At 34.1% G+C, this 26,318-nt stretch overlaps 1 protein-coding gene across 12 annotated transcripts in view; it reads left to right on the top strand.

Moving 5' to 3' along the window:
• Nucleotides 1-26,318, top strand: part of AKAP9 (A-kinase anchoring protein 9) — a 154,214-nt gene that overhangs the window by 114,629 nt on the left and 13,267 nt on the right. For 11 of the 12 annotated variants that reach the window (XM_072784206.1, XM_072784201.1, XM_072784202.1 and 8 more), the window contains 16 exons: nt 431-535; nt 5,996-6,148; nt 6,508-6,687; nt 7,311-8,384; nt 9,529-9,669; nt 10,186-10,674; nt 11,261-11,324; nt 11,413-11,534; nt 12,114-12,305; nt 12,571-12,759; nt 18,658-18,802; nt 21,310-21,529; nt 22,256-22,406; nt 23,531-24,199; nt 24,413-24,621; nt 24,942-25,047. In XM_072784206.1, the coding sequence (XP_072640307.1) occupies nt 431-535; nt 5,996-6,148; nt 6,508-6,687; nt 7,311-8,384; nt 9,529-9,669; nt 10,186-10,674; nt 11,261-11,324; nt 11,413-11,534; nt 12,114-12,305; nt 12,571-12,759; nt 18,658-18,802; nt 21,310-21,529; nt 22,256-22,406; nt 23,531-24,199; nt 24,413-24,621; nt 24,942-25,047 (4,209 nt within the window). The remainder of the gene's footprint in view (nt 1-430; nt 536-5,995; nt 6,149-6,507; nt 6,688-7,310; nt 8,385-9,528; nt 9,670-10,185; nt 10,675-11,260; nt 11,325-11,412; nt 11,535-12,113; nt 12,306-12,570; nt 12,760-18,657; nt 18,803-21,309; nt 21,530-22,255; nt 22,407-23,530; nt 24,200-24,412; nt 24,622-24,941; nt 25,048-26,318) is intronic. The other variant, XM_072784210.1, reaches the window with a different exon arrangement.

The following is a 26,318-nucleotide window of genomic DNA, read 5'->3' as shown; positions in this document are numbered from 1 at the left end:
AGATTAGTTTAAACCAGATGAATTAATTATCCTTTTAACAATGGTTGTGACTATGGAATAATAGCCACGTGAAAAAGCAGTGGACACCAGCTGAGGCTTGATGCTCTATCCAGACTAAAAAGGAATGAAGTCTATTCCCATTATAATGTAGAAAGCAAGAATGAATCAAGGAAGAGCAGGAAAGGAAGGTTAGGAAGGGAACAGTTCAAGGGATAGTCTGTTTTATCTGAGGAATGTATTTTAAGAGTGTCAAACATTCCTGTTTGAATTTGTATAAAAATGCACTCAAAAGTGAGTATCTATAAATTTCATTATTCACTCATGTAGAATATCAGCTGCTAATTGGAGAAATGAAATTTCTGTGTCTCTAATTAAAGTGGATAATCAGGATTTAATGCCTAAAGTTTTGAAAACATTCTTATATTTAAAGGTAGAGGACCAAAAACAGTGTGGAGCTGTAGAAGCTAAAGCAGAATTGTCCCTAGAAGTACAGTTGCAGGCTGAGCGCGATGCCATAGACCGAAAGGAAAAAGAGGTAAGGAGTTTATTTCTAATGACAAAATGTAGTTTGAATTTTTTTTTTTTTTTTAAGATTTTATTTATCTATTCATGAGAGACACAGAGAGAGAGGCAGAGACACAGGCAGGGGGAGAAGCAGGCTCCACGCAAGGAGCCTGATGCGGGACTCCACCCCGGGACCCCAGGATCACGCCCCGGGCCGAAGGCAGGCGCTAAACCGCTGAGCCATCCAGGGATCCCTTGGTTTGAAATATTTTAAACAATTTAAATAAGTCAGCTTGAGAATATCATTTGTACAGAATAGAGTTTAGAGTCTAAAACCAAAGTTTATATGATTTTAACTTGAAGACAATAAAGATTTGGACAAATAAGCTGGTATGAGGAAGAGTTCCAGGCAGAGGGGTCAAATATGAAACCCTGACCCCTGACACAGGATGAAGTTTTAAAGACAAAAAGAAGGGGCGCCTGGGTGGCTGAGTCAGTTGAGTGTCTGCTTTGGGCTCAGATCATGATCATAGGGTCCTGGGATCGAGCCCCACATTGGGCTCTCTGCTCAGTGAAGACTTTGGTTCACCCTTTCCCACTGCTGCACTCCCTGCTTGTGCTTGTGCTTTCTCAAATAAATGAGTAAAATCTTTTTAAAAATAAATTAATTAAATAAAAACAGAGAAGGTAAATACAAATTGAGTGAAGAGGACAGTGGAGAGAGTGTTGTGTTAGAACAAAAGGCATTATCTCTTTTTTCCTGTTTTACCATGGGCTTTGAAGTATTGATACTTTGCAATAGTTCTTTTTTTTTTTTTTTACTTAAGAAACTTTAAATAATAATACATTTAAAAATAATAAAATAAATAATAAATAATAAAATTTTTTAAAAGTTTCTTGCCCTGGGAAGTTATAGTGCTATTTTACAATATACTAAACATGTTCTTAAAAGATTAACAATAAGGGGGGAAAAAAAAGATTAGCAATAAGGTAATTATATAAATTGTCCCATGTTTTTCTACTCCCTCCCTTCTCAAAAAAAAAAAGAAAAGAAAAGAAAATCCACTTTTTTTTTTTTTTTAATTTTTTATTTTATTTTTTATTTATTTATGATAGTCACACAGAATGAGAGAGAGAGAGAGTCAGAGACACAGGCAGAGGGAGAAGCAGGCTCCATGCACCGGGAGCCCGACGTGGGATTCGATCCCGGGTCTCCAGGATCGCGCCCTGGGCCAAAGGCAGGCGCTAAACCGCTGCGCCACCCAGGGATCCCGAAAATCCACTTTTAATATAGTATCTAAGACATATTATTCTCTGCATTATCTTAGCTCTATCATTAAAAATACTTAAGGTTTTTTTATATTACACGTTTATTTCCATATAATTTTCTCTGGATACTTAATACATTTTAACAAATATTTATTGAACTTAAACAGTAAATAAATGTTAATAAGTGCTTTGGAAAATATCAGAATGGTTTAGACATAATCTAAAATCCAGCTCAGAACACTTGTGGTTTAGAGGGAGAAAAAAGCCATCTACATAAATGATGAATAGAAATGATCATCTCCATGAGAAGGATTATTTTCTTGCTATCCTATTATAATGACTAATGTTTATCCTAAAAGATTCTTGATTATTTTGCTTTTTTGGTTTTTCCACAACAGACAGAGAACACTTGTTTATCTGTAACCACTTCTGTGTGTTTTGAAAAGCATTAACATTTAAAGTACCTTAGGGAAGTAAAGTAAATTTCTGGTAAAGAAATTGCCCTCTAAAAAGAGAGACAGTCAAAACTGGACCCCAAAACAATGACGATAGTTAATTATGGGTAGTTGATTAAGTTTACTGACTTGATATTTTAATTATCTTCTGAAGTTTATAGAACATTACTGACACTTTAATTTCTCAAAGGAAGTATCCAATAGCTGTCTACCTTTTACTCAGAACCATAGTTGTTCAGAACTACAAAGAGACCGGTCAGCCAGCTTCTGTCTGCCAACTCCCAGAGTTTATAGATAAGATAGAGCCAGACATGTTGAGTAAAGGGTTAAAATGATAGCTCATCCTGGCCTACCTAGTATTTAATAACAGGGACAGGTACTCTGTCAGAACCCACTCATCTGTAACTAAAGACTGAAAGAGAGGAACATAGAATTAAAATATGTATCTTTCAATGAAAACAACTTCTTAAGCATTCTCTCCTGCACTGGGCAGATGTTTTCACATACCTGACAGAGTATAAATTAATATGTCCATATGTGTCATTAGATTTTGAGATTACTTTCTACTACTTTCATAGCCTTAATTTGTGTAAAACTCTTTTTGAGGTTTATGCAGAACAAATAGAGAAGAAACTTTGAAGATAGGAGTTTTAGGATGATAAGGGGAATAATGTGGAGAGAAAGAGTAGGAAGAATTTCTTTAAGAAAAGGATGCCTTGGGCAGCCCTGGTGGCTCAGCGGTTTGGCCCCGCCTTCAGCCCAGGGCCTGATCCTGGAGACCTGGGATTGAGTCCCACGTCAGGCTCCCTGCGAGGAGCCTGCTTCTCCCTCTGCCTGTGTCTCTGCCTCTCTCTGTCTCTCTCTCTGTCTCATGAATAAATAAATAAAATCTTAAAAAAAGAAAAAGATGCCTTCATAGGTTTTAACTCTGTAGAGCTAATGAGATCTAGCTTATAGATGGCAATAATAAATAGTAGTAGTTGGACTTCATAGAGATCTGTGCTAGAAAGTAGTATCTTAAAAGCATTATGTCATTAATCCTTATGTCATTAATCCTGAGAAGAGGCTCTAGTGTTACCTTCATTTTACAGATGAGTAAACTCTTAAAAGGGTAAATAGCTTGTTCGTGGTCACGCAGTAAGTGGTTAAGCAAGAATTACTCCTGGATTTCTCTGATTCTGAAGTCCTGTAATGCTATACTACCAAAAAACTGGGGAATGTTTTGCCTTATTGGTGAGAAGTATTAAAGACTGTCATTCAATACTTATTGAGATCTTAACTCAAGTTGACTACCACTATCCAGTTGTAAAACCAGCAGCAGATTTCAAAGAATCTAATGTTTAACTAAGAAGACATATATACATTTGAAAGAGATAAAAAAGACTTTAAAAGAAAACACAAATAGTTGCAAATTAATATAATCCAGTCTAGATAACATTTGGTAGCTAAATTAAACAAGATTAAAACAAAGAGCCACCATTCTCTTTAAAACCCTAATAATATTCTTGTGGTTTTGGTTGTTGTAGACTCAGTAATAGGATAACCTGGGACTGAAACTGGAGTCTGGCTGAATAGGAGGAAAGAATCCTACAGTGTCATCTTTGGGAATTGAAGTCTCTGTTGTGATGACTCAAGTTCAGCTGCTTAAAACAGAATGTTAGTGCTTTGGACTAGTGCTTCTCAAACTTTAATGTGCATATGAATCCCCTGGGGATCTTGTTAAAAAAGATTTGGATTCATTAGGTCTGGGGTGGGGCTTCAATCTGTGCATCTTCAATCTGGGCACACAATCTGTGCATCTAACATCTTCCTGGATGGTGCCAATTCTGCTGCTCTAGGGATCACACTTTGAATAGCAAGACTTTATTTCAAATTTAGAATTGGACCATAAATTCATGTATCAAGGAAGTAAAACAAAACAAATGAACAAATGAAAAAAAACACTCTTAAATACATGGAACAAACTTGTAGTTTTTCAGAGGGGAGGTTGAAATAGATGAAGAAGATTAATAGATAACCCCCAAAACAAATAGCATTTGAGGTAGAACATCATTTTGAACTTAAATGTCTACATACATATTAAAATAATACCTTTTTATCAAAAGTAGTTGTGGAAGATAGGGATAGGTATAAATACTACTGTATTAGATAACTTTGAAGAAGATAATAATCACCACAGTTTTCAGCAAACCAACCTGTTAATTATATATGAACAACTACTAAATGTATTTAAGGTGTGTTTATTGAGTTGAATACCAGTGTACAGAAAACAATTTAAGTATAAGTCTTGGACATTAGTTATTAGAAGCAGGATAAATGATAGTTAAGAATGTAAGGCTCTAGGGGTGCCTGGGTGGCTCAGTCGGTTAAATGTGTGACTCTTGGTTTAGGCTCAGGTCATAATCTCAAGGTCACAGGATCAAGCCCTATGTCAAGCTCCTTGCTTAGTGGGATACTGCTGGAGATTTTCTCTCTTCTCTGCCCTTCCCCACCAGTCACTCACTCACTCTCTCTCAAATAAATAATAAATATGTAAGTCTCCACAGGTAAAATCTCACCAATACTAGCCTTGTGACCTCAGACAAGGTACTTTGTTCTTAGTGACTCCCTCTTCATCTCTGAAATGGGGATAATCCAACTAAAGATCTCATAAGGTTGTTACAGAGTTTTAAAAAAATAATACATGTAAAGCACCTTATACAGTATCTAGTAATAAATTATCTATAAGTGAGGCTTTTATTACTAGTATCAGTACTATTTCTCTTAAGGAAATATTAGGCTAAATGATTTTGAAGGGCTTTGCATTGCTAGTGCTAAGATAGGATTCTGATTACATGTCTGAGTGTAAGCAGAATATGGTTCTTTTCAAGTTCTAAGGCAATAAATGATTTGTAGGCTGCTCTCTCAGCCAGCTGCCACTGAGTAATGTTGTTCCTGCATTTTAGGTTGCTTTTAATGCAGCAATTTTGATCATCAGATAAATACATATTTGGAAATTCATTCATTAAGTATTTATTAAGCAGCTACAAAGCATTGAGCTAAATGACTATTCCTTAATCAAACTCAACTTTTAAAATATAATAACTAGGTCTTGAAACTTGTCCTTATATAATAGTCTCTGTATAACCATTACAGAGTAATTGCTTATCATTAACAGTAATCTGTGCTTAGAAAACTAAATTTCTATTGTCCTACACATAGGAGCTCTCTAATTTTCTCCTAAAATAGTATTAATAGCTTACTATTAAGTTTCTACCTAAGGATCTCATGGTCTTCGTGTATACCTCTGCTTTCTTCTGCTTAAACAAGACAGATGCACCCAAACCTTTCATTAAGCATTAGTATGGACTAATTTGAGCTAGTCTCACTTGGTAGCTGACCAATTGACTTAATTCTGCAGCTTTCTTGGACCTTTTGGTAACAACTAAATTTAACATGAAATAAAATTTCAAATGTGGACTCTTTCCCTTCCTCCCCTGACTTTTTTCTGCTTTATCAGAATATTTTAGGTAAGAAATGGCTCCCTGTATCCTTCCTCTGAAGATCTTCCCTTTGCTTTGAGTAGGATGACTTAAAGGTGATCAGTTTGAAAATACCTAGAAACCACACGGTTATACCTGGCTTAGAGAAACCCCTTTATTCTCATGGCTTATATGTTTTAAGCAGATACATTTTATACAGCTACTTATAGTACTTTTCATTCTCTCTTGACAGACATTGTATAAACAGGTATTTTTTTTCTTTCTTTATGATAATTTTGGTATCAGATTACAAACTTAGAAGAACAGTTAGAGCAGTTTAGAGAGGAACTGGAAAATAAGAATGAAGAAGTTCAGCAACTACATATGCAATTAGAAATACAGAAAAAGGAATCTACTACCCGCCTCCAAGAACTGGAACAAGAAAACAAATTATTTAAGGTAATTAATTAAGAAAAACTTTGCCTGTAAATAATTTATAATTTTTGTCTTATCTTTGTATCAAGTATTTGCTGAATCCAGCTACTAAATAATACTTAACAGAGGAACATTAACTGCAAATGGGTTTGCGTGGAATTTATTTTCAACCCAACATAAACATTTGAATTCATCATGAATGAAGAATTTTTGAGAACTTTTATCAAAATATTTTAAGAATTATTGACTTAAATGGCTGTATGATAATCCAATTTTGTATACATTTTGGGCATTTTATCTTTTGTAACACTTAACTGAAAGAATATTCAGAAAATTACATATAATAATAATCTGTCCAACTGGATTGTTATTTTTATCCCTAGGATGAAATGGAGAAACTGGGGTATGCCATAAAGGAATCGGATGCTATCCCTACTCAGGACCAACATGTGTTATTTGGAAAATTTGCTCAAATAATGCAGGAAAAAGAAATAGAAATTGACCGATTAAATGAGCAAATTGCAAAACTTCAGTATCAACTTAAAATTACAACAGATAATAAGGTACACTAGTTTAAAATTACTCCATGAAATAGAGCTAGAATTTTAAAGGCCAAATGGTTATTTTTCAGCTTCTCTTTGAATATAAAACTGAATAAACCTTAATTCTCTTTTACCCATTAATTTGAATTTATTAAGGCACATTGGCTTAATAAGCTATGTGTATTTTTTGTCCTCTCCTGATATTATGTCACAGATTTTTGTTGTTTTCCAGAGAGAGTCCCTGGCGACTCAGATTTCATCATATCATTCTAACCAAATCTACTAAAAATCATTCTATTCAATATGAATTAAATCAGATAGTACCATCTGCTGTAGCCCTTTTTTATTTTAATACTTCATTCTTTTCAGTTAGAGTTTGTTGACTCTTTTATTTCTAGGAAATCAGCTACTAATGTGTAAATCACTTTCTATTTAACAGAATTTTCTGAACAAAGTTTGACAAAAGGTCCTTGTTTGATATGATGGTGACTATTGGTCTATATTGAAATTAGTCTTACATGTCTGAGAGGTATATTATTTGTGTGTATGAGATCAGCACTTTCAGATCCTGCCCTTAAAATAAAAAATAAAATTCCCAAAATATAAGTACATATTTATGTCTGTTACTTTGTTTTCTTTAACAGGTTATTGAAGAAAAAAATGAACTGATAAGGGATCTTGAAACCCAGATAGAATGTTTAATGAGTGATCAAGAACGTGTTAAGAAGAATAGAGAAGAAGAAATTGAGCAGCTCAATGAAGTAATTGAAAAACTTCAACAGGAACTGGCAAATATTGAACAGAAGACATCAGTGGATGCTAATTCTTTCCCAGAAGAAGCAGATAGTTTAAAACATCAATTGGATATGGTAATAGCTGAAAAACTGGCTTTGGAACAGCAAGTAGAAACCACTAATGAAGAAATGGCCTTTACAAAAAATGTACTTGAAGAAACCAATTTAAAAATGAACCAGCTAACACAAGAATTATGCAGCTTAAAGAGAGAACGTGAAAATATGGAAAAAATCCGAAGTGTACCGGAGAAAAGCGTTAACATGGCTATGGATGATCTGAGCAAAATCCACCCTGAACTGGAAGTAGTCCTTGCTGAGAATGCTCTTAAACCCCTAGAAAATCAGACTTACTTCACATCTTTTGAAGAAAACAGCAAAGGTTCCATAAGTAGTTTGGAAACAAAGGTGCTACAACTTGAGGGCACTGTGAGTGAAAAGGACATAGAACTCACTCAGTGCTACAAGCAAATAAAGGATATGCAAGAGCAAGGCCAATCTGAAACAGAAATGCTTAAAAGGAAGATTGTAAACCTACAGAATATACTTGAAGAAAAAGTTGCTGCTGCTCTTGTGAGTCAAGTCCAACTTGAAGCAGTTAAGGAATATGCAAAATTCTGTCAAGATGAACAAGCAGTTTCATCAGAACTTGAAAGAACAAATGTACAGAATTTAAATCAAGTAACAGACAATGAGATGGAGTCAAACGTATTAGCATTAACCTTGAGAATATCAGAATTAGAAAGCCAGGTGGTTGAAATGCAGACTAGTTTGATTTTAGAAAAAGAACGGGTAGAAATTGTGGAGAAAAATGCTTTGGAAAAAGAAAAGAAGCTACTAGAACTACAGAGACTATTGGAGGAGGAGAAAAAACAGGGAAATAAAGAAAGGAAAAGAAGCCCTGAAGGAGATTTTGAAATTCTCAAGGTTAGGTTGTTTTTTATTTTTTTCACTTAAATTCCATAAAGAATTCTCTTTTTTCTTTGTTCCTTAAGCTGATTGCTAATTTATTAAATTAAATATGTATTCTTTACATCTAGCAATTCATATATAGGGGCTTTTTATAAAAATATTACTTTTCTGTGCAGTCCATATTATCACTAAAGTAATGAATACAAACTCTATTTTGTGGGCTTCAAATCATGTTATTTATTTCACTAGCATACTCATTAGAGCAGTCAGAAGAAAGTTAGAGATGTTAAGTGTTGCAAATGTCCTTTGGAACTTATGTGGGTTTTTTTCCTGTTCCATCTAAGATTCATGCTATTTGATCATTCCTTTTAAGTAATGGAAAATATCAAAATATATTAGCGTTCTTCTGAAGTGACATATCAATGATAAGTCATTAGCTTTTGTAGATTTTATGCCTGATAATAGGTTCTTCCCTTTCTTAGAAGTAATTTGTATTTCTCCTTTGTAAGTCTACTTTTGTAAAGATCTGAAATGGCATTTATTTCTTAGCACAAGACAGAAATAGAAGGACTTTAATTTTCAAATTCTCACTTTATGTATTTATAATTTTGAGTACTAAATGTGCAGTCTTATCTGAATAGGCGATTAACTGACATATCAAAATTCTCTAAATATATAATTTGTTCTACAAAGAATGATCATTCTTTCCTTTTACTGGGCTTTTTTCTCTTAGGTCTGTGGAACTATAAATTCCTATAGTCCTATTAAAATAAAATATTAACGTGACTGTCCATGTTTTTAAAATTTTAAGAAATATCTTAGTAAGACTTGGTATTATTTGAGGAAAGTGGTATAAATATCAAAGTGTTCTGAATGGTAACTACATTTTCATTAATCTTATAAATATTTAGAATATATATACATGATGTATGTTTCGTTCCCAGAAAATAATTTTTTTCTTACTGTCTCAAAAACATAAACTGATGGTACCTAAAAAAAAAGTTTTCCTATTTGTTGAAAGAACATGAATCATTTCTATACCTTCTTCTCTGATAAGTAGTCATTCCTCCAAAAGCTTCTTTAGAATGTATAAGTACCTTGAACCTGGCTGTATTTTTTGAAAGTAATGTGTTTTTAAATGTTTTCCACTGCCATTCAGACAACTGCTGAGCTAATTCATACCAGTGAAGAAAGTGGATTTTTTTGTCAACTTGAGGCCTTTAAAGCTGAATCATCAGCTATCAAAGAAGAACTTGCCAATTATAAAGAGAAAGCAGAAAAGCTTCAAGAAGAGCTTCTGGTAAAATAAGTAACATTTCTCCAAATTCACTTATTTTTACATACCTTAATTTCATTTCAAAGTATATTCTCTTCTATAAAAACAAACCAAATTCATAACTTAAAAGCTAGAAAAAAAATCTTTTGTAGTTTTGATGAAAAGTTTTTATGAATTTCTTTACTAGTATGTTCTTGCTTGGTTTTCCTTGAATCTTTTTTTTAGAAAGATGCTTTTAGTCTCTAGTCCATTAATGATCAAGGAGAAAGACAGATGTTAAACAGAATTCTCTATCCCATGAAAACCAAAAGAAGAGGCTGATAAAATAATTTCACTTGTATGATAGTCTGTGACTATATATATATATATGTGTATACACACACACACACACACACTGGAGATGTGGAATCTATGAGTGTTTCTGAAATATTTTTCCTATTGTTCTGAGGAAAATGAATGTCTTAGCATGAATATACTTTCTACCCTAAATTCTGCATTTAATATTTTTAATTGAATGTTCTACTGTTCATTATGTTTTAGGTAAAAGAAACAAATATGGCATCTCTTCAGAAAGATTTAAGCCAAGTTAGAAATCAGCTCACAGAAGCAAAAGAGAAATTATCCTACTTCTTAGAAAAAGAAGATAAGACTAAGGTACAGGAAAACAGAATAGTCTGCGTATCAGAGCCGCTTCCTACTAACATGGGTGCAAGTTTGGCATCCCAGACAGAAGGGACTCTCAAGGTCAATAGCAGCAGTCAGCCTCCACAAGTTCTTGTTAGAAATGCAGGAACCCAAATTGATTTACGGAGTGAATGTTCATCAGAAGAAGTCACTGAAATAATCAGTCAGTTTACTGAAAAAATTGAGCAGATGCAAGAACTACATGCTGCTGAAATTTTGGATATGGAATCCAGACATATTTCAGAAACCGAAACCTTGAAGAGGGAGCACTATGTTGCTGTTCAGTTACTGATGGAGGAATGTGGTACCTTGAAGGCAGTGATACAGTGTCTGAGATCTAAAGAGGTATTTGGTTCTCAGAATGTGTTTTTTCAACATTCTTTGTGTTTTTCCCAAAAATTCTTTTTTTTTTTTTTAAAGATTTTATTTATTTATTCATGAGAGACACACACGGACACACAGAGAGGCAGAGACACAGGCAGAGTGAGAAGCAGGCTCCATGTAGGAGCCCAATGCACTCAATCCCAGGTCCCCAGGACCACGCCGTGGGCTGAAGGTGGAGCCAAACTGCTGAGCCACCCAGGCTGCCCAAATTCTTTGTTTTTAAGAGAAAAAGAAATTTATGATAGTCTCTTCCTTATGATAAAATTGCAGTTTTAAATCTTCCCATTGTATAGTCAGATGATAACTTTCCACAGAATTCCTCTGGAAATTTGGAACATGATATTATTATGCCTTAATTGATGAATGTCTTCTTAGGGTAGTATCTCTTAAGAAAAAAATTAAAGACATTTATTGTAAAATGTGTGACAGATTGAATTGAGTTTTTCATTTGTTTTTTAACAGTGTTACAAAAGACCAAAACTATTTATTGAGCCCTATTTTTATTAATGAAAAAAATGTTACTTATACTTTTGTTTTCTCTAATTAGGGATCCTCAGTTCCTGAATTAACACATTCTGATGCTTACCAAACTAGAGAAATATGTTCCAGTGGTAAGTTATATAAATTTCTGACATTTTTGTAGTACTTATTTAAAAAATATTTGTTTCTTTTTAATAGTGGTGGTTTTCTTTATTTTAGATTCTGGATCAGACTGGGGTCAGGGAATTTATCTCACACAAAGTCAAGGATTTGACACAGCATCAGAAGAACGAGGAGATGAAGGTGAAAGTTCAACAGATTCATTTCCAAAGAAAATAAAGGTACTGAAAGACAGATGTCTTTTAGTGACACTTAGCCAATGTGGTTTCCATATCGAACATATCAGTTTATTAGAACTTACATAGTAAGATTCTTTCTGAAGAATCACATAGCAAGAATCAATCTTGGGAATCTGTTTAGTGTTATTGCTGTATTTTGCAGATAATAAAGTACAATATATTTAATAATTATCTGTCTAAAGATTTTTAGAAATAGTTTTTGTTCCTGGTGTTTTTGAGTGCCAAAATTATTAAAACCATCTCAAGGACTAGAATTTATCTCTTACGTATTTCTTTTGGCGAAATTAGTGGCCAGTCTTTAAATCCAAGAAGAGCACATCAGATTAATAAAAGCAACTTATAGGTGAGAGCTACACAAAGTCATAGACTGTCTTCTGGGATTGGCTTACCCCTCCATAAAAAGAAGGTTGTCAATAATGGTAGCCTGGTGTATCCTTCCTGCCATGTCTCTTCTAAGTCAGTCTAACTAGATAAAACTACCTTGCTTAAGATTTACTTTTCTTTGTATGTCTATCTTTGAAGAAGATGTCAGAATTCTGGCCTTTGGGTTCTCATTTCTAGGGATTACTAAGAGCTGTCCATAATGAAGGCATGCAGGTGCTCTCCCTCACTGAGTCTCCCTATAGTGATGGAGAAGACCATTCTGTTCAGCAAGTTTCAGAATCTTGGCTAGAAGAAAGAAGAGCTTACCTCAGTACAATTTCATCTCTTAAGGATTTAATTACCAAAATGCAAGTGCAAAGAGATGCCGAGGTACTCAATATTGTGCATCTTACTAGTTTTGTATGGGTTTTATTAATAATAAGGTACTCTACAGATTAAACTATTATCTTTTATGATGTAATTACATGTGCATTACTGTATATCGTTTAAATGCCACAAGCCACACACTTGAAAATAAATCCATACTTTACTTTTGGCTTATACTCTTTATTTTGATTAGTAGATAAATACCATTTTTAGAATTTTTTAAACATGCTAATCTGAAAACTAACTTTTGTTTTTTATACTCTGCTAGGTTTATGAAGGTTCCCAGTCTCATGAGACCTTCCCAGACTGGCGAGGTGAACTTCTGCTTGCTCTTCAGCAAGTTTTCTTAAAGGAGCGTAGTGTTTTACTAGCTGCATTTCAGACTGAGCTGACAGCTCTAGGTACTAAAGATGCAGTTGGATTATTAAACTGTTTGGAGCAGAAAATACAAGAACAGGTATCAAAATAAAACTTTGAAACAAAGAATGCTTTTTAATAGTAATAAGCAAATGAGTTACTGATTACTTTTGGGGAAGGTCTGAAGGTTAAAATTTTAATAGGAGCCACTAAGAGTATTAGAAGAAAAGTTATTACCTTAAATGTTTTATCTTATGTTAGAAAATAAACAAGACTGGAAATTAATGAGCTATTTATCCAACTTAGGAAGTTAGAAAAGAACAACAGAATAAGCTCAAGTAAAGTAGAAGTAGTAAACCATGGTCAGTTCTCATTCTCTGCAGTGGTTAGATTATGTAAAGTTGCTGTGAATACTGAGCCATTGCTTCTAGAGAAAATATAATGGGTAGGATCCTATGAGCCCCCCTGATCATGATATTTGTCAATCAATACATAATTTTGTGTGTTTCTGTTTAAAGACACTTTATTTACCAGGTATTGCTGATTCATTAATATTGAACCCATGGCCAAAAGCACTACATAATTCATGCCTAAACAAAGCTCATCACGTGTATTCTCTGCATAGAATACAGCCTTCTTGTGATCTAGGTAGTTCATCATTGTGCTAGGGAACCATTCTAAATAGCAAAGTCACCAATAAAAAGCATAAAAAGACAAAAAACAAAAACAACCAACAACAACAACCTACAGCACTAAATAGATGGCAAAAATAGATGGACACTTGTTTGCAGTATAAGAGATGAAAGAAAATGGCATTATGTCACCTAGTTCAGCTTCAGCTACATACATGCACAGCTGACAGTTTTAATATTTTGCCCCTCTTTGCATGTTTACAAATGACTATAAAAGCACCACAAGTACTGATTTTGGGTTGCAGATAAATTTTAGTGAATAGGCAGATTTGTAGATACGTAATCCACAAATAATGAGTTCTACTGTAATAAAAATGAAGCTAGTGAAATGTATACATTGGTACAATAGAGAGGATAAAAACCTTAAAAGTTTCTTCTTTGAAAGGTTAATAAGAAACTTTTCTGGAGAATTGGTTAAGGAGAAAGGTAAAGCACATTTTTATAAAAGTTAAAAATGAAAATAGGATCATAATGAAAGGTTAACTGAGATATAAAATATTAGAATATAGTGAATAATTTTATATCAATTCAAAAAATTGAGTGAAATGGACAGATTTTCCACAAAAATAATCTCTTCTCAAAACTCATTCTGGAAGAAATGGAAAACCTGAAAAAACCTACAGCTAGTAAAAAACAAAACAAAACAAATAGTTAAAAAACTACTAACAACACTTAGTGCCCAGATCTTCATTTTCAACTACATTTTGCATTAAAAGGAGCTAGGAAGTAATGGCTGATTCCAGAGTTGGAGCAGAGGGACATGCAAGATGAACCTGGAATATCTTGATTTGCTGATAAGGGATTGCTCAAAGAATGAAGCAGAGATGTCAAAAGATCACAGAAGCCTGCTTGAAGGAGTTCCCAATGTCCACGTTAAGAACAATTGGAACATCAAACTAAATAATGATAGAGACAGATTGTAAACTAAAGAGTAAAATAACTCATGAATTCATACTAAATATAAACAAATGGATAAAAATTCTTTCTTACAATAGAATTTCAGATAGTGTATAGAAGAAATTATATAGATCACCCTTTATTAAACATTATAGTAATAACTCAAGCAATAATCAGCCATGAGTCCTAAAACTAGTAGAAAAATATTTCAGAAAAGTATGTTTACATGGTCTCAAATCCTCAGGATATCTTTTTTTAATTATAGAGGAAAAGCAATGACTGTACTATGGAAAACCTGACAGATACCACCTTTAACCAAGTGATCAGAATTAATATCACCAGTAATAGAACAAACCAGACACCATGTACCTCCTCATATGAAATACACTACCTCACTTTTGTGCATAACTAAAATCTGCTCACAAGCATATATTAGGCCAAAACAAATTGATGCCACTGTACATCTATCAGAATGGCCTAAATAAAAATGAGGGAAAATACCAAGTCCTGGTGAGAATGCAGAGAAATTGCATCTGTAATACATTGCTCATAGGAATGTAAAATGAGTCACTCTGGAAAATGATCTGGCAGTTTCTTACGAAGTTAAATATATACTTACTATATGACCTAGAAGTCACACTTACAGGTATCTATGAGAAATGAAAACTATGTCTCCATAAAAATTTGTACAAGAATATTCATATCAGTTTTATTTGTAATACTCCAAACTAGAAACAACCCAATGTCCTTTGACAGGTGAATGGATGAGCAAATTGAAGTACATCCATATAATGCAATGCTACTTAGCAATTTAAAAAGAACAGACTATTGATACTGTAGACATCTTATGTAATATTTGAAATGACAAAATTATAGTGATAGTGAACAGATCATTGATTAGCAGGGGTTATGATTGGGAAAGGATGTAACAACAAAGGAGTTTCTTTGTGGTGATGAAACAATTCTGTATCCTGATTGTGGTGGTAGTGATTCAGACCTATACATGTGATAAAATTTCATAGTACTATATACCGGGAAATGAATGAGTGCATATAAAAACTAATGAAATCTCAGTAGGACCTGTAACTTAAATAGAATTATACCAATGTCTAAATCTAGGTTTGATAATGTACTAAGTTATGTAAGATGTGATCATCAGAGAATATTGGCTGAAGGATACATGGGAACTTTGTCTTAAATTATTTCTTTTTTTTTTTTTTTTTTTTAATTTATGATAGTCACACAGAGAGAGAGAGAGAGAGGCAGAGACATAGGCAGAGGGAGAAGCAGGCTCCATGCACCAGGAGCCCGACGTGGGATTTGATCCCGGGTCTCCAGGATCGCGCCCTGGGCCAAAGGCAGGCGCCAAACCGCTGCGCCACCCAGGGGTCCCAAATTATTTCAAAATAAAAAGTTTTTTAAAATGGAGAATCAGACTACAAAATAGCCTATAGTCCTCAAAAATTCAAGGTCACAAAAAACAAAGACATACAAGTACTACTTTTCCCCCATTTGCTATTAGGAAAATTTGACAAAATATAAATAAGTTTTGTACATTAAATAATAGTATGAAAAAAATAAATAATAGTATGATACTAAGTTAATTTCTGCTTTTGATAATTGTACTGTGGTTTGTAAGAGAATGTTCTTGTTTTTAGGAAATACTGTAGTTTTGGGGAGTAAAGGAGCATCTGTCTGCAACTTATCTTCACACATTTTGGAAAAGAAAAATAATGTACATATGTGTGTAGATACATACACAGGTGTATGCAGAGAGAGTGGCAAAGCAAATGTAGTTAACATTTAGAGAATTTGGATGAAGAATATATGGGGATTCCTTGCACAATTTTTGGAGCTTTTCTGTAGGTCTGAAATTATGTCAAAATCGAAATAAAAAACAATTAAAAAAATTGTTCCTGCTACCCACAGGAATTACACCAAGCTCAAATGGTTTTACAGGTGAAGTCTAGCATACATTCAAGGAATAACTAATTTTAATCTTAAACATACACTTCCCATTGTTGGATGACTGGGGGAATGCCTTGTGTTTTTGTTAAGAGGCTATTATAATATAACCCTGTTACCAAAATCAGACAAAGATAATACAAGGAAAAAAACCTGTGGGCCTATTTTATTTTATTATTATTGTTTTTTAAGATTTTACTTATTTATTCATGAAAAACACAGGGAGAGAGGCAAATACACAGGCAGAGGCAGAAGGAGAGACAGGCTCCATGCAGGGAGCTCGATGTGGGACTTAATCCTAGGACTCCAGGATCATACCCTGTGTTGAAGGCAGACACTCAACCGCTGAGCTACTCAGGCATCCCGGGCCTATTTTATTTATGAACATAGATGCAGAAATCCTAAACAAAATATTAAATCAAATCCACCAATGTATATTTTTTAGAGACACAATCACCTTAAACTTATCCAGGAATGCAAAGGTAGCATACCATTAAAAATAACTCATGTGACTTATTACTTTAAAAAAGAGAAAATAAAACCAGTGATCATTTCAAGAGACACAGCAAATTAAATTAAGAATTTTATACTTTAAAATACCTTAAAACAAAGAACAAGCTAAAAATAAAAAAATTTCTTGAACTACATAAGGGTCTATTTAACAGAAACCTACAATAACCAGGGCAGCCCCTGTGGCCCAGCGGTTTAGCGCTGCCTTCAGCCTGGGCGTGATCCTGGAGACCCAGGATCAAGTCCCATGTCAGGCTCCCTGCATGGAGCCTGCTTCTCCCTCTACCTGTGTCTCTGCCTCTCTCTCTCTCTCTCTCTCTCTCTCTCTCTCATGAATAAATAAATAAAATCTTAAAAAAAAAGAAACCTAAAATAACCATTATATCTGATAGTTAAATATTAAAAATATTCTTGACTAGCTTCTTCAACCTTGTCCTAAAGATCTAGCTAACAAAGCAAAGCAAAAAAATAAGATAGATAGGGTGAGGGGTGAGAAAACCCATCCACTTACATAGAAAACTAAAAAGAATGTATACACAGAATTTTAGAATTAATAAGTAAGTTTGGTAATGCTGCTGGATATAAGATCAAAATGTAAAAATCTAATTTCTTAACAAAATGTAATTTTTAAAAATAATTACTTTCATAGCATTAAATGAACACATTTCTTAAAAATATACAAACTATCAAAACTTGTAGAAAAATAGAAACTCTGAATAGACTCATTACAAAGAGTTAAATTAGTAATTTTAAAATATCTCACACAAGAAAAGCATCAGATGGCTTCACTGATGAATTCTACCAAATGATTAAGGAATTGATACCAGTCCTTTACAAACTCTTTTAAAATTAAGGAGAGAAGGGAACACTGCCCAGCCCATTCTATGAGGCCAGTGTTGCTCTGATTTTTCTTTTTTTTTTTTTTTTAAGATTTATTTATTTAAGAAAGAGGAGAAAAAAAATCACATAAGAGCAGGGGGAAGGGCAGGGAGAGAGAATCTCAAGCAGACTCCCCGCTGAACGTGGAGCCTGACAAGCAGCTCAGTCTCGAGACCCTGAGATCATGATCTCAACCAAAATCAAGAGTCGGCTACTTAACTGACTGAGCCACCCAGGCACCCCATTATTGCTCTGATTCTTAAACCATACAAGGACATCGTAAGAAAAGGAAACCACTGACCAGATATCCAATGAGAATAAAACAACCTCTGGAAAAATGGACAAATTATACAAATATGTGCCCAAAAATATATCCAATAAATATATGAAAAGATATTCAAGCTGTACTGTATACTTCATACTATCAAATCCTATATAACATTGAAAATGATTATGAAATAGAGCTATGTGTGTCAACCCAGATGGTTCAGCAACATGATGAAATTCACTTAAATTCCATAAGTGAAAAAGGCAAATCATGCAAAGGTGAATATACCATATGATGCCATTTATATAAAGTTTTAAAACATGCAAAACTATACTGTATATTGCTGAGGATACATTTGTGTACATAATATATAGAGTGCATGAAAATAACACCAGACTTAGAATTTGAGTATTTCTGAAGCAGGTGCTGCAGAGGAAGTGCTCAGGGAGTTGTATAGAGAGGGCTTTAGCTGTACAGGTGCTATTTTGTAAGCTATGTACATGAGTGTTTGTTATTATTCTTATTTTATGTTTGGAGTTTTTCAAAGTATATGTGAAGATTAATAATTAAAAAGTTCCTAATGAACTGTTTGAGTTCATTTTAATGAACTGTTTAATGAATAATTTAAAAGTTCCTGTTCCTAATGAACAGGAAGTGAAAATTAGTGTATTTCCAAAATTTTAGCATGTGTTCCATTTTTTTCCCCAGACTTCCTGGTTGTTAATATTATTGTCTTTACAATAATACACTCTTCTTCACTTGATTTTTTTACTTTGCATTATTGTAGAGTATTGAATATCAAGCAGCTATGGAATGCCTCCAGAAAGCAGATAGAAGGAGTTTGTTATCTGAAATTCAAGCACTGCATGCTCAGATGAATGGTAGGAAAATGACTCTGAAAAGAGAACAAGAGAATGATCAACCAAACCAAGGTATGCTATATGTCAAGTTCACATGGTAGCAGCAAATAGGTTGAAATATTTCACTGTTTCCCTTCTTCGTATTGTTACTCATTTAAAAACACATTTCCTTATAGTCACATTTTCTTCTTATTCTGATATCATGGAAATAATCTACATTAATTACTCTGGGAATTAAGAGATTGTCCAATTGGCTTTTAAACAAATATGTTTAATTTTTTTTTAAATATATATTTTTTATTTATTTATGATAGTCATACAGAGAGAGAGAGAGGCAGAGACACAGGCAGAGGGAGAAGCAGGCTCCATGCACCGGGAGCCCGACGTGGGATTCGATCCCAGGTCTCCAGGATCGCGCCCTAGGCCAAAGGCAGGCGCCAAACCGCTGCGCCACCCAGGGATCCCCCAAATATGTTTAATTTAAAAAGAACAGCCATTGCTTTGATCAGGGTGTTTAAAACAAGCCCATTAAGTTCATTACCTTTTTTTTTTTTCATTACCCTTTTTTGTTTTGAAGTTCTTTGTGAAGTTAACTATCTAAAAGAAAAAGAAATCCACAATGAGAGTAACTATTTCTTTTTCAATCCTTTTCTTATGGATTATTTGTAAACTATAATATACATAAAGAAAAGTGCAAGATACAAAAATATATAGAATAACAAATCTTTAAATGAATATCTATGGAAACTTCACCCATGTCAAGTACCTCAGAGGCTCCTTCCCAAACACACTCCTCTGTGGTAACATAGAGGTAACTATTATCCTGATTTTTCTTTAGTTTTACTACCTATTTGTATATTGCTAAACCATATAAGCTTTTACAGTTTTCCTGCTTTTGAACTTTATTATTCTATATATGTTTGTATCTTACTTCTTTTATGTCTCTATAATATTTTTCTAAGTTACTGCATTTATCTCCAGTTTGTTTTTGTTACTGTGTAGAATTTCCACAATTTATATATCCATTCTGTGATTGAATATTTAGATTGTTTCTTTTTTTTTTTTATTTATTATTATTATTTTTTTTTTAGCTCTTACAAGCTATGCTATTCTGCACGTGCTGCATACATACATGAGTTTTCTGGGTATATATACCCCAGGGGTGGAATTGCTGAGTCATAGAATATTTCACTTTTATTTTGTAATGCCAAACTAATTATAAACTAGCTGGATTTTTGCTTTTGTGGTATGCTTGTTCATGTACTTTCCCCACTTTTTTTAGGGATGTCTGTTATAGTAAATTAAGTTGCAAATGGAAATCAGTAGGAATTAAAGTACAGTCTCATTTTCATCAGATCACAAATCTATAAATATAAGATTATTTTTAGAGAATTGATTAGTATTATTTTACTTTATTATTATTTAAGTTAAATAGAACCCCATGGAAAACTTAATATGTAAGTACATATTTATATTTGTAGATCCTTAGCTTCTTCTAAGAAATAGTTTTAAAAGCTCAAACTAATAGGGGCACCTGAGTGGCAAAGTCAGCTATGCATCCATCTCTTGGTTTCAACTCAGGTTGTGATTTCAAGGTCCTGAGATCGAGCACCATGTCAGATTCTGCACTCAGGGCAATCTGCTTGGGATTCTCTCTCCTTCTCCCTCTGCCCTTTATGTTTGTGCTCTCTCTCTCTCTCTCTAAAATAAATAAATAAATCTAAAAAAAATCAAAAGCTTAAAACTAGATTGACTATTTTCTAAAACCAATGTTATTCCTGCCTCTTAACATCAGTAATATGAATTGTAATATAAAGCAATGAACTTTGATAAAAAATTTTTCGGTTGGAAATACATTAAGGTAGAATGGAAAAACAAAAAAATAGAGGAAAAATCACCCTCACCCAGGTAAATACATCTATCTGCAGACCTTTGTTAATACTGTAATATACAATTTATGTTTTTTGCAAAAATGAGATCCTAATGCATATTTCGTAACTTTTTTTTCATTTATTGTACTTAGAAGTTTAAATATTTTCATTTGTTTTCATTGTAACAGACCTGTAGCAGGGCTTTGGTTGGCGCTTAAAGAATAAACTGATCTAAACTTCTATGACAGTAAAGTTCCTAGGGACTGTGTGTGTAGGGAGCTAAACAAAACCAGCAAGCCGTGCTGATCACTCTAGTGGTGGTTACATGCTAAACTCTTGCAAGTGCTTTGTGTGGCTATCAACATTGGCATTTTTTAGTATAAACTATTAAATTCTACATGAGTAAATACACACTTTTATGTATACAACTTATAAACACCTGAATATTCTTTTATTTCACATCTTGTATTGATATATTCTGTTAAACTGTTATCATCCTTATGTATTTATAGTTCTGAAATCTTGACCATTAGTACTATGAGAAAAGTATTCATGATACGTATTAATATTGCCAACTTTGGGACTGTAATCTTTTCACATTTGCTTTGCAGTAATCTCCTAAATTAAAAATCAGTTCTCAATAAAATATTTATAAACCAAATATGAGTTGCCAGGTCATAATTCAAGTATTCATACTTTTCCATTTAGAACTCTTGGAGTATACGATGCAGCAGAAGCAGTCTCAGATGCTGGAGATGCAGGTGGAGCTCAGTAGCGTTAAGGACAGAGCAGCAGAACTGCAGGAACAGCTGAGTTCTGAGAAAATGGTGGTTGCTGAACTGAAGAGTGAACTTGCACAAACTAAACTGGAACTAGAAACAACACTCAAGGCACAACATAAGCACCTGAAGGAATTAGAGGCGTTCAGGTGTGTCAAGCTTCCTTATTATAAGCCTGGATCAGTGAAGGAGTTGGATTAATTTTGTCATAGACGTTGTGCAGGTCTTATAAAAGCATAACATTATACATAATGTGTAAATAACCTGAAACTTTGTTATTTATAGGAAAAACCACAGTGGTGAGGAAAAATTCTAAATTTTTCCAAATAATAAATTCATGACTAGGCATTGGCATATTCCCTGCTGTGAGTTCAGTTCTGTTGAAGACTTACTATTGTATAAGATACATAATTTTGACTTCTGTTTTACCATCAAGCAATTTGATATTTATGATCTCGATAGAATTTGTGGTTCATTTACCTACTACGTACAAAATGTTTTAAAATGCTTGTAAATTGTTGGTGTAAATAATGAGATACTGTGCTTGCCAAGAACACATTACAAGGACAGTCATTCTTTATTTTGAATGATGGTGATACAGTAAAAGACATTTTCAGTAAAAGACAAAGGAAAATTTATTAATGTTATTTGTAAAAATAAATTATTTACAGTGATAAATAATAGTTAATAGTTGCATTACTAGAAACAGTTAATTTGAAGTAAACCATAGTCAAAAATCTTTAATCTGTACATGGCTTATATTTTCCTGTTAGCTAGTTTATAATATGCTTCCACTGTTTAGTGGAAGCTGTCTCTTTCTCTCAATATAAACTTGGTCAAAGTAATTTTATTAAAGTCCATTGTCTCTGATTTAGGTTGGAAGTTAAAGATAAAACTGATGAAGTACATTTGCTTAATGACACATTAGCAAGTGAACAGAAAAAATCCAGAGAGCTCCAGTGGGCTTTGGAGAAAGAAAAAGCCAAACTGGGACGCAATGAAGAGCGGGATAAAGAAGAACTTGAGGTATTGTTACCTTTTTCTTTAAATGCCTGTGGAAAATCCGGAACAACAGAGGAAGAGAGAGTCTGGAGACCTTTCCTCTTTCTAAAACATCAGATTTTAGACATGTTAGATTCCTTATGAGGTCAGTAAGTTGTTCACCACTATGAAAGACTGTTCTGTTGTCTACAGGAAGTGCTAAGAGTGGGGTGCATTTTTGCTGTGCTACATCTAGGAGTATGTACAGACTATTCTGCTACAATGTGTGTTTTGGGAATTTGAGTTCTGTGCATATACAATTTGATGGGGGGGGGGCATCCATTTCAGTTTAATGCAGAGTAGTTTTAGTTCCTGTTTTCCCCTAGGGATAGGGAATAGTGACACCTCTCTGGCAGCAGGAGCCCTTACTACCATATTTTTAAAAATTTAAAATGAGTCCTGTCACTCTGAACTGTCTTCGAAAGAGGCCCACCCTAGCTTTGCACAGCTCACAGCTCAGGGCAGGTTGTACTGCACATACAGTGCCCACTTCCGTCCATACATGGTACTCACTAGCTGTATGCTAAAAAACTACGTAGCTGACATTTCTGCCCTATTACTTTTGTTTTGCTGGGGTTTTTTGAATGTCCATCTTGGTAGCCTCCTAGCATAGTAAGCTCTTTACCTAAAGAACGTGATATCCCCTTGGGTACTGATTACTGTTTTTTATCATTACAAGTTTGTGTAAGTTTTGAGTAGTTTGTCCCTAAACCTGCTTTCCCCATAAGCCATATTATTTTCAGTGTGTGACATTGGACAACATGAGGCTTTTCAGGAATTCATATCACAATATATTGGAAATATTTGTATTTTTAAAGGGTATTGTTTTTAGAAAGAATATACACTGCTTCATATTCCTTGACTAAATATGATTAATATTTGGAGAGAAAGTATTATTTAGCTTACCTGTCTTTTGTTTATATTCTTTGATGAAAATCATCTGGCTGTCCAAATAATTATGCTCTAACCACTGAAAATTTAAGTTAATAAACTGGATAATCAGTTCTATTACCAAATACTACCATCTTAATATTAATAAAGTATAATTATACTGACAAAGGACTTTTAATGATATTAACAAATTCTTAAATTCAACTTTCTCCTATAAGGATTTGAAATTTTCACTTGAGGGTCAGAAACAAAGGAATATCCAGCTAAATCTACTGTTGGAGCAACAGAAACAACTACTAAATGAATCACAGGAGAAAATAGAATCACAAAGAGTGCTACATGATGCCCAGTTATCAGAAGAACGAGGTCGAAACTTAGAGCTTCAAGTACTTCTTGAATCTGAGAAAGTTCGAATACAGGAAATGAGTAGTACCCTGGATAGGGAGCGGGAATTGCATGCTCAGCTGCAGAGCAGTGATGATAGTGGGCAGCCTCGGCCTTCCCTACCCTCTGAGGACCTCCTTAAAGAGCTACAGAAACAGCTAGAGGAGAAGCACAGTCGCATAGTAGAATTGTTAAATGAGACTGAGAAATATAAACTGGATTCTTTGCAAACAAGACAGCAGATGGAAAAGGATAGGCAGGTTCACAGGAAGACATTGCAGACAGAACAAGAGGCCAACACTGAAGGACAGAAAAAAATGCATGAGCTCCAGTCCAAAGTAGAAGATCTTCAGCGCCAGCTGGAAGAGAAAAGGCAACAAGTTTATAAGTTAGACCTTGAAGGAAAGCGACTACAGGGAATTATGCAGGAATTCCAGAAGCAAGAACTAGAACGAGAAGAAAAACGAGAAAGTAGAAGAATTCTCTATCAGAATCTTAATGAGGTAAATTAACACTGTATTAAAATGTTTTTTGAGATAGCACTACAGCCCTTTGAACATACACTTCTGCTATTGGATTGAATTACTTAAATAATTATGAACAAATGATTTAAAAAGGAGATTCATAGAAGCTTATTTGGAGTATAAACCATAATTGTGTTGATTCGCTGTTCATTGATACTTACTGCTTTCTCTTTTTCTGTTGAAAATTGCTAGCCAACTACATGGAGTTTAACTAGTGATCGAACTAGAAATTGGGTTCTTCAACAGAAAATAGAAGGAGAGACAAAGGAATCAAGCTATCTTAAACTGATTGAAATGAATGAAGGAGGAACTGGCTGTAATCATGAATTAGAAGTGATCAGACAAAAGCTTCAATGTGTGGCTTCAAAACTACAGCATCTGGCCCAGAAAGCCTCCAATAGGTTAGATTTTTTTTTTCTCTTGACCCTTAGAGATGGCATTCTTCTACACAAGCTGGGTAAAACCTGCCCCTCAGTAATAGCTAGCCAGCGGGGCAATGTTCATTGAAATTGTAAAGTTACTGCATGTTCACATTAGGAGATGGTATTCTTTAACAAAACTCTACCTATAAACAAATATCTCAGCACCTTAAGTCCTGGAAAGAGAATACTCAGTGTGAGGGAGAAAACAAGTAGAGTGTCACCTGATCTGTCAAGTTTGTGCTAGTCAACACCACTAATTGAGAAAGATCTGTTTTGACTTTTTGTCTTTTTCCTTGAAGACTACAGTTTGAAACAGCAGATGATGAAGACTTCATTTGGGTTCAGGAAAATATTGATGAAATTATTTTACAACTGCAAAAATTAACCGGCCAGCCAGGGGAAGAGGTAAAACTTTTAAAAACTCTTTATAAGATATCAATAACAAAGATTTAATGGAGCTATGTGAATCATTTGAAACTGGCACTGTATTTTCTAAAGAGTTTTAATTTTGTCTTTTAATTTAAATATTAATATTTGTTCTTCCCTAACAGACAATAATGAAAATTTGAGGGGAAATTAATTTTCATTATCATTGTTGAATAACTATAGTGGCATTTTATTGTATTATGATAATTAAGTTTCAAGATTATGATAATCAAGTCTGGCTTATCTCACCACTCTCAAAACCACCCACAGAATGCCACCATTGTCTTCATAGTTAACTAATCTGATGAATCTTTTCATTCCCTGTCTTTTTAATTTTTTTGTAGCATTTGATACTTTTGACCTCTCTCATCTTAAAAACCTCCTTTTTTTACCTTTTGTGACAGTATATTCTCAGTATATTTTGTGACCGTATATTCTCAGTATATTTCTTCCATTTCTTTCATCAGTCACCTTCATGAATTCCTCTTCCTCCTATCCTGATCCATTTTTTTTCCTCTGTGAAAGCTCATTTATTCCCACAGCCTGAGTTCTCAGTAGACCTATTTATTGAACAAATACTTACATAAGGCATGTGTTATGTGCCAGTTACTACCCTGGGTTTTGGGCTACAATGAATAAATGTGATAACGATCTGACCACTTAGATCTCTATCTTCTAGTGGTCTGTGGTTCTAGTCTATACCTCTATCCTGTGATCCAGATTTATATTTTCCATTAGTTACAGGAACTCTTTCTCTGGGGAAATGCGCCTCATAGTGACCCCTTAGGAACCTCACAGGCACATTCTAAACTGAGCATCTTCTTTTTTTCCTCCTTCTGTCCCCAACCCATGTTTCTGGTCCTGATAGAGCCCACTTTGGGAATTTGGAAGTCACCCTAGACTACCTTCCTTCACTCTCACTTGTGTATCCTAGTAGTAATGAAGTCCTGTGCTTTTACTTCCTAAATATCCCACGTGCCCTTAGTCATTGCCTTTATTCAGGCTTCCAGTATTTCTCGCCTAAACTATTGTAATGACTTCCTGATGTGTCCACCTGACACCAGGATCTATCTTCCCTAATTTACTGTACTTCGCATGCTGCTAGTAAAGGAATTTTTTTTAAGATTTTATTTATTTATTTATTTGAGAGAGCATGAGCAGGAGGTGGGCAGAGGGAGAGGGAGAGGGAGAAGCAGACTCTCTACTGAGCAGGGAGCCTGACACAGGCTCGATCCCAGGACTCTGGAATC

This window comes from Canis lupus, chromosome 18, assembly GCF_048164855.1.
Source record: "Canis lupus baileyi chromosome 18, mCanLup2.hap1, whole genome shotgun sequence".
NCBI lineage: Eukaryota > Metazoa > Chordata > Mammalia > Carnivora > Canidae > Canis > Canis lupus.
This window is presented reverse-complemented; position numbering and strand designations above follow the sequence as displayed.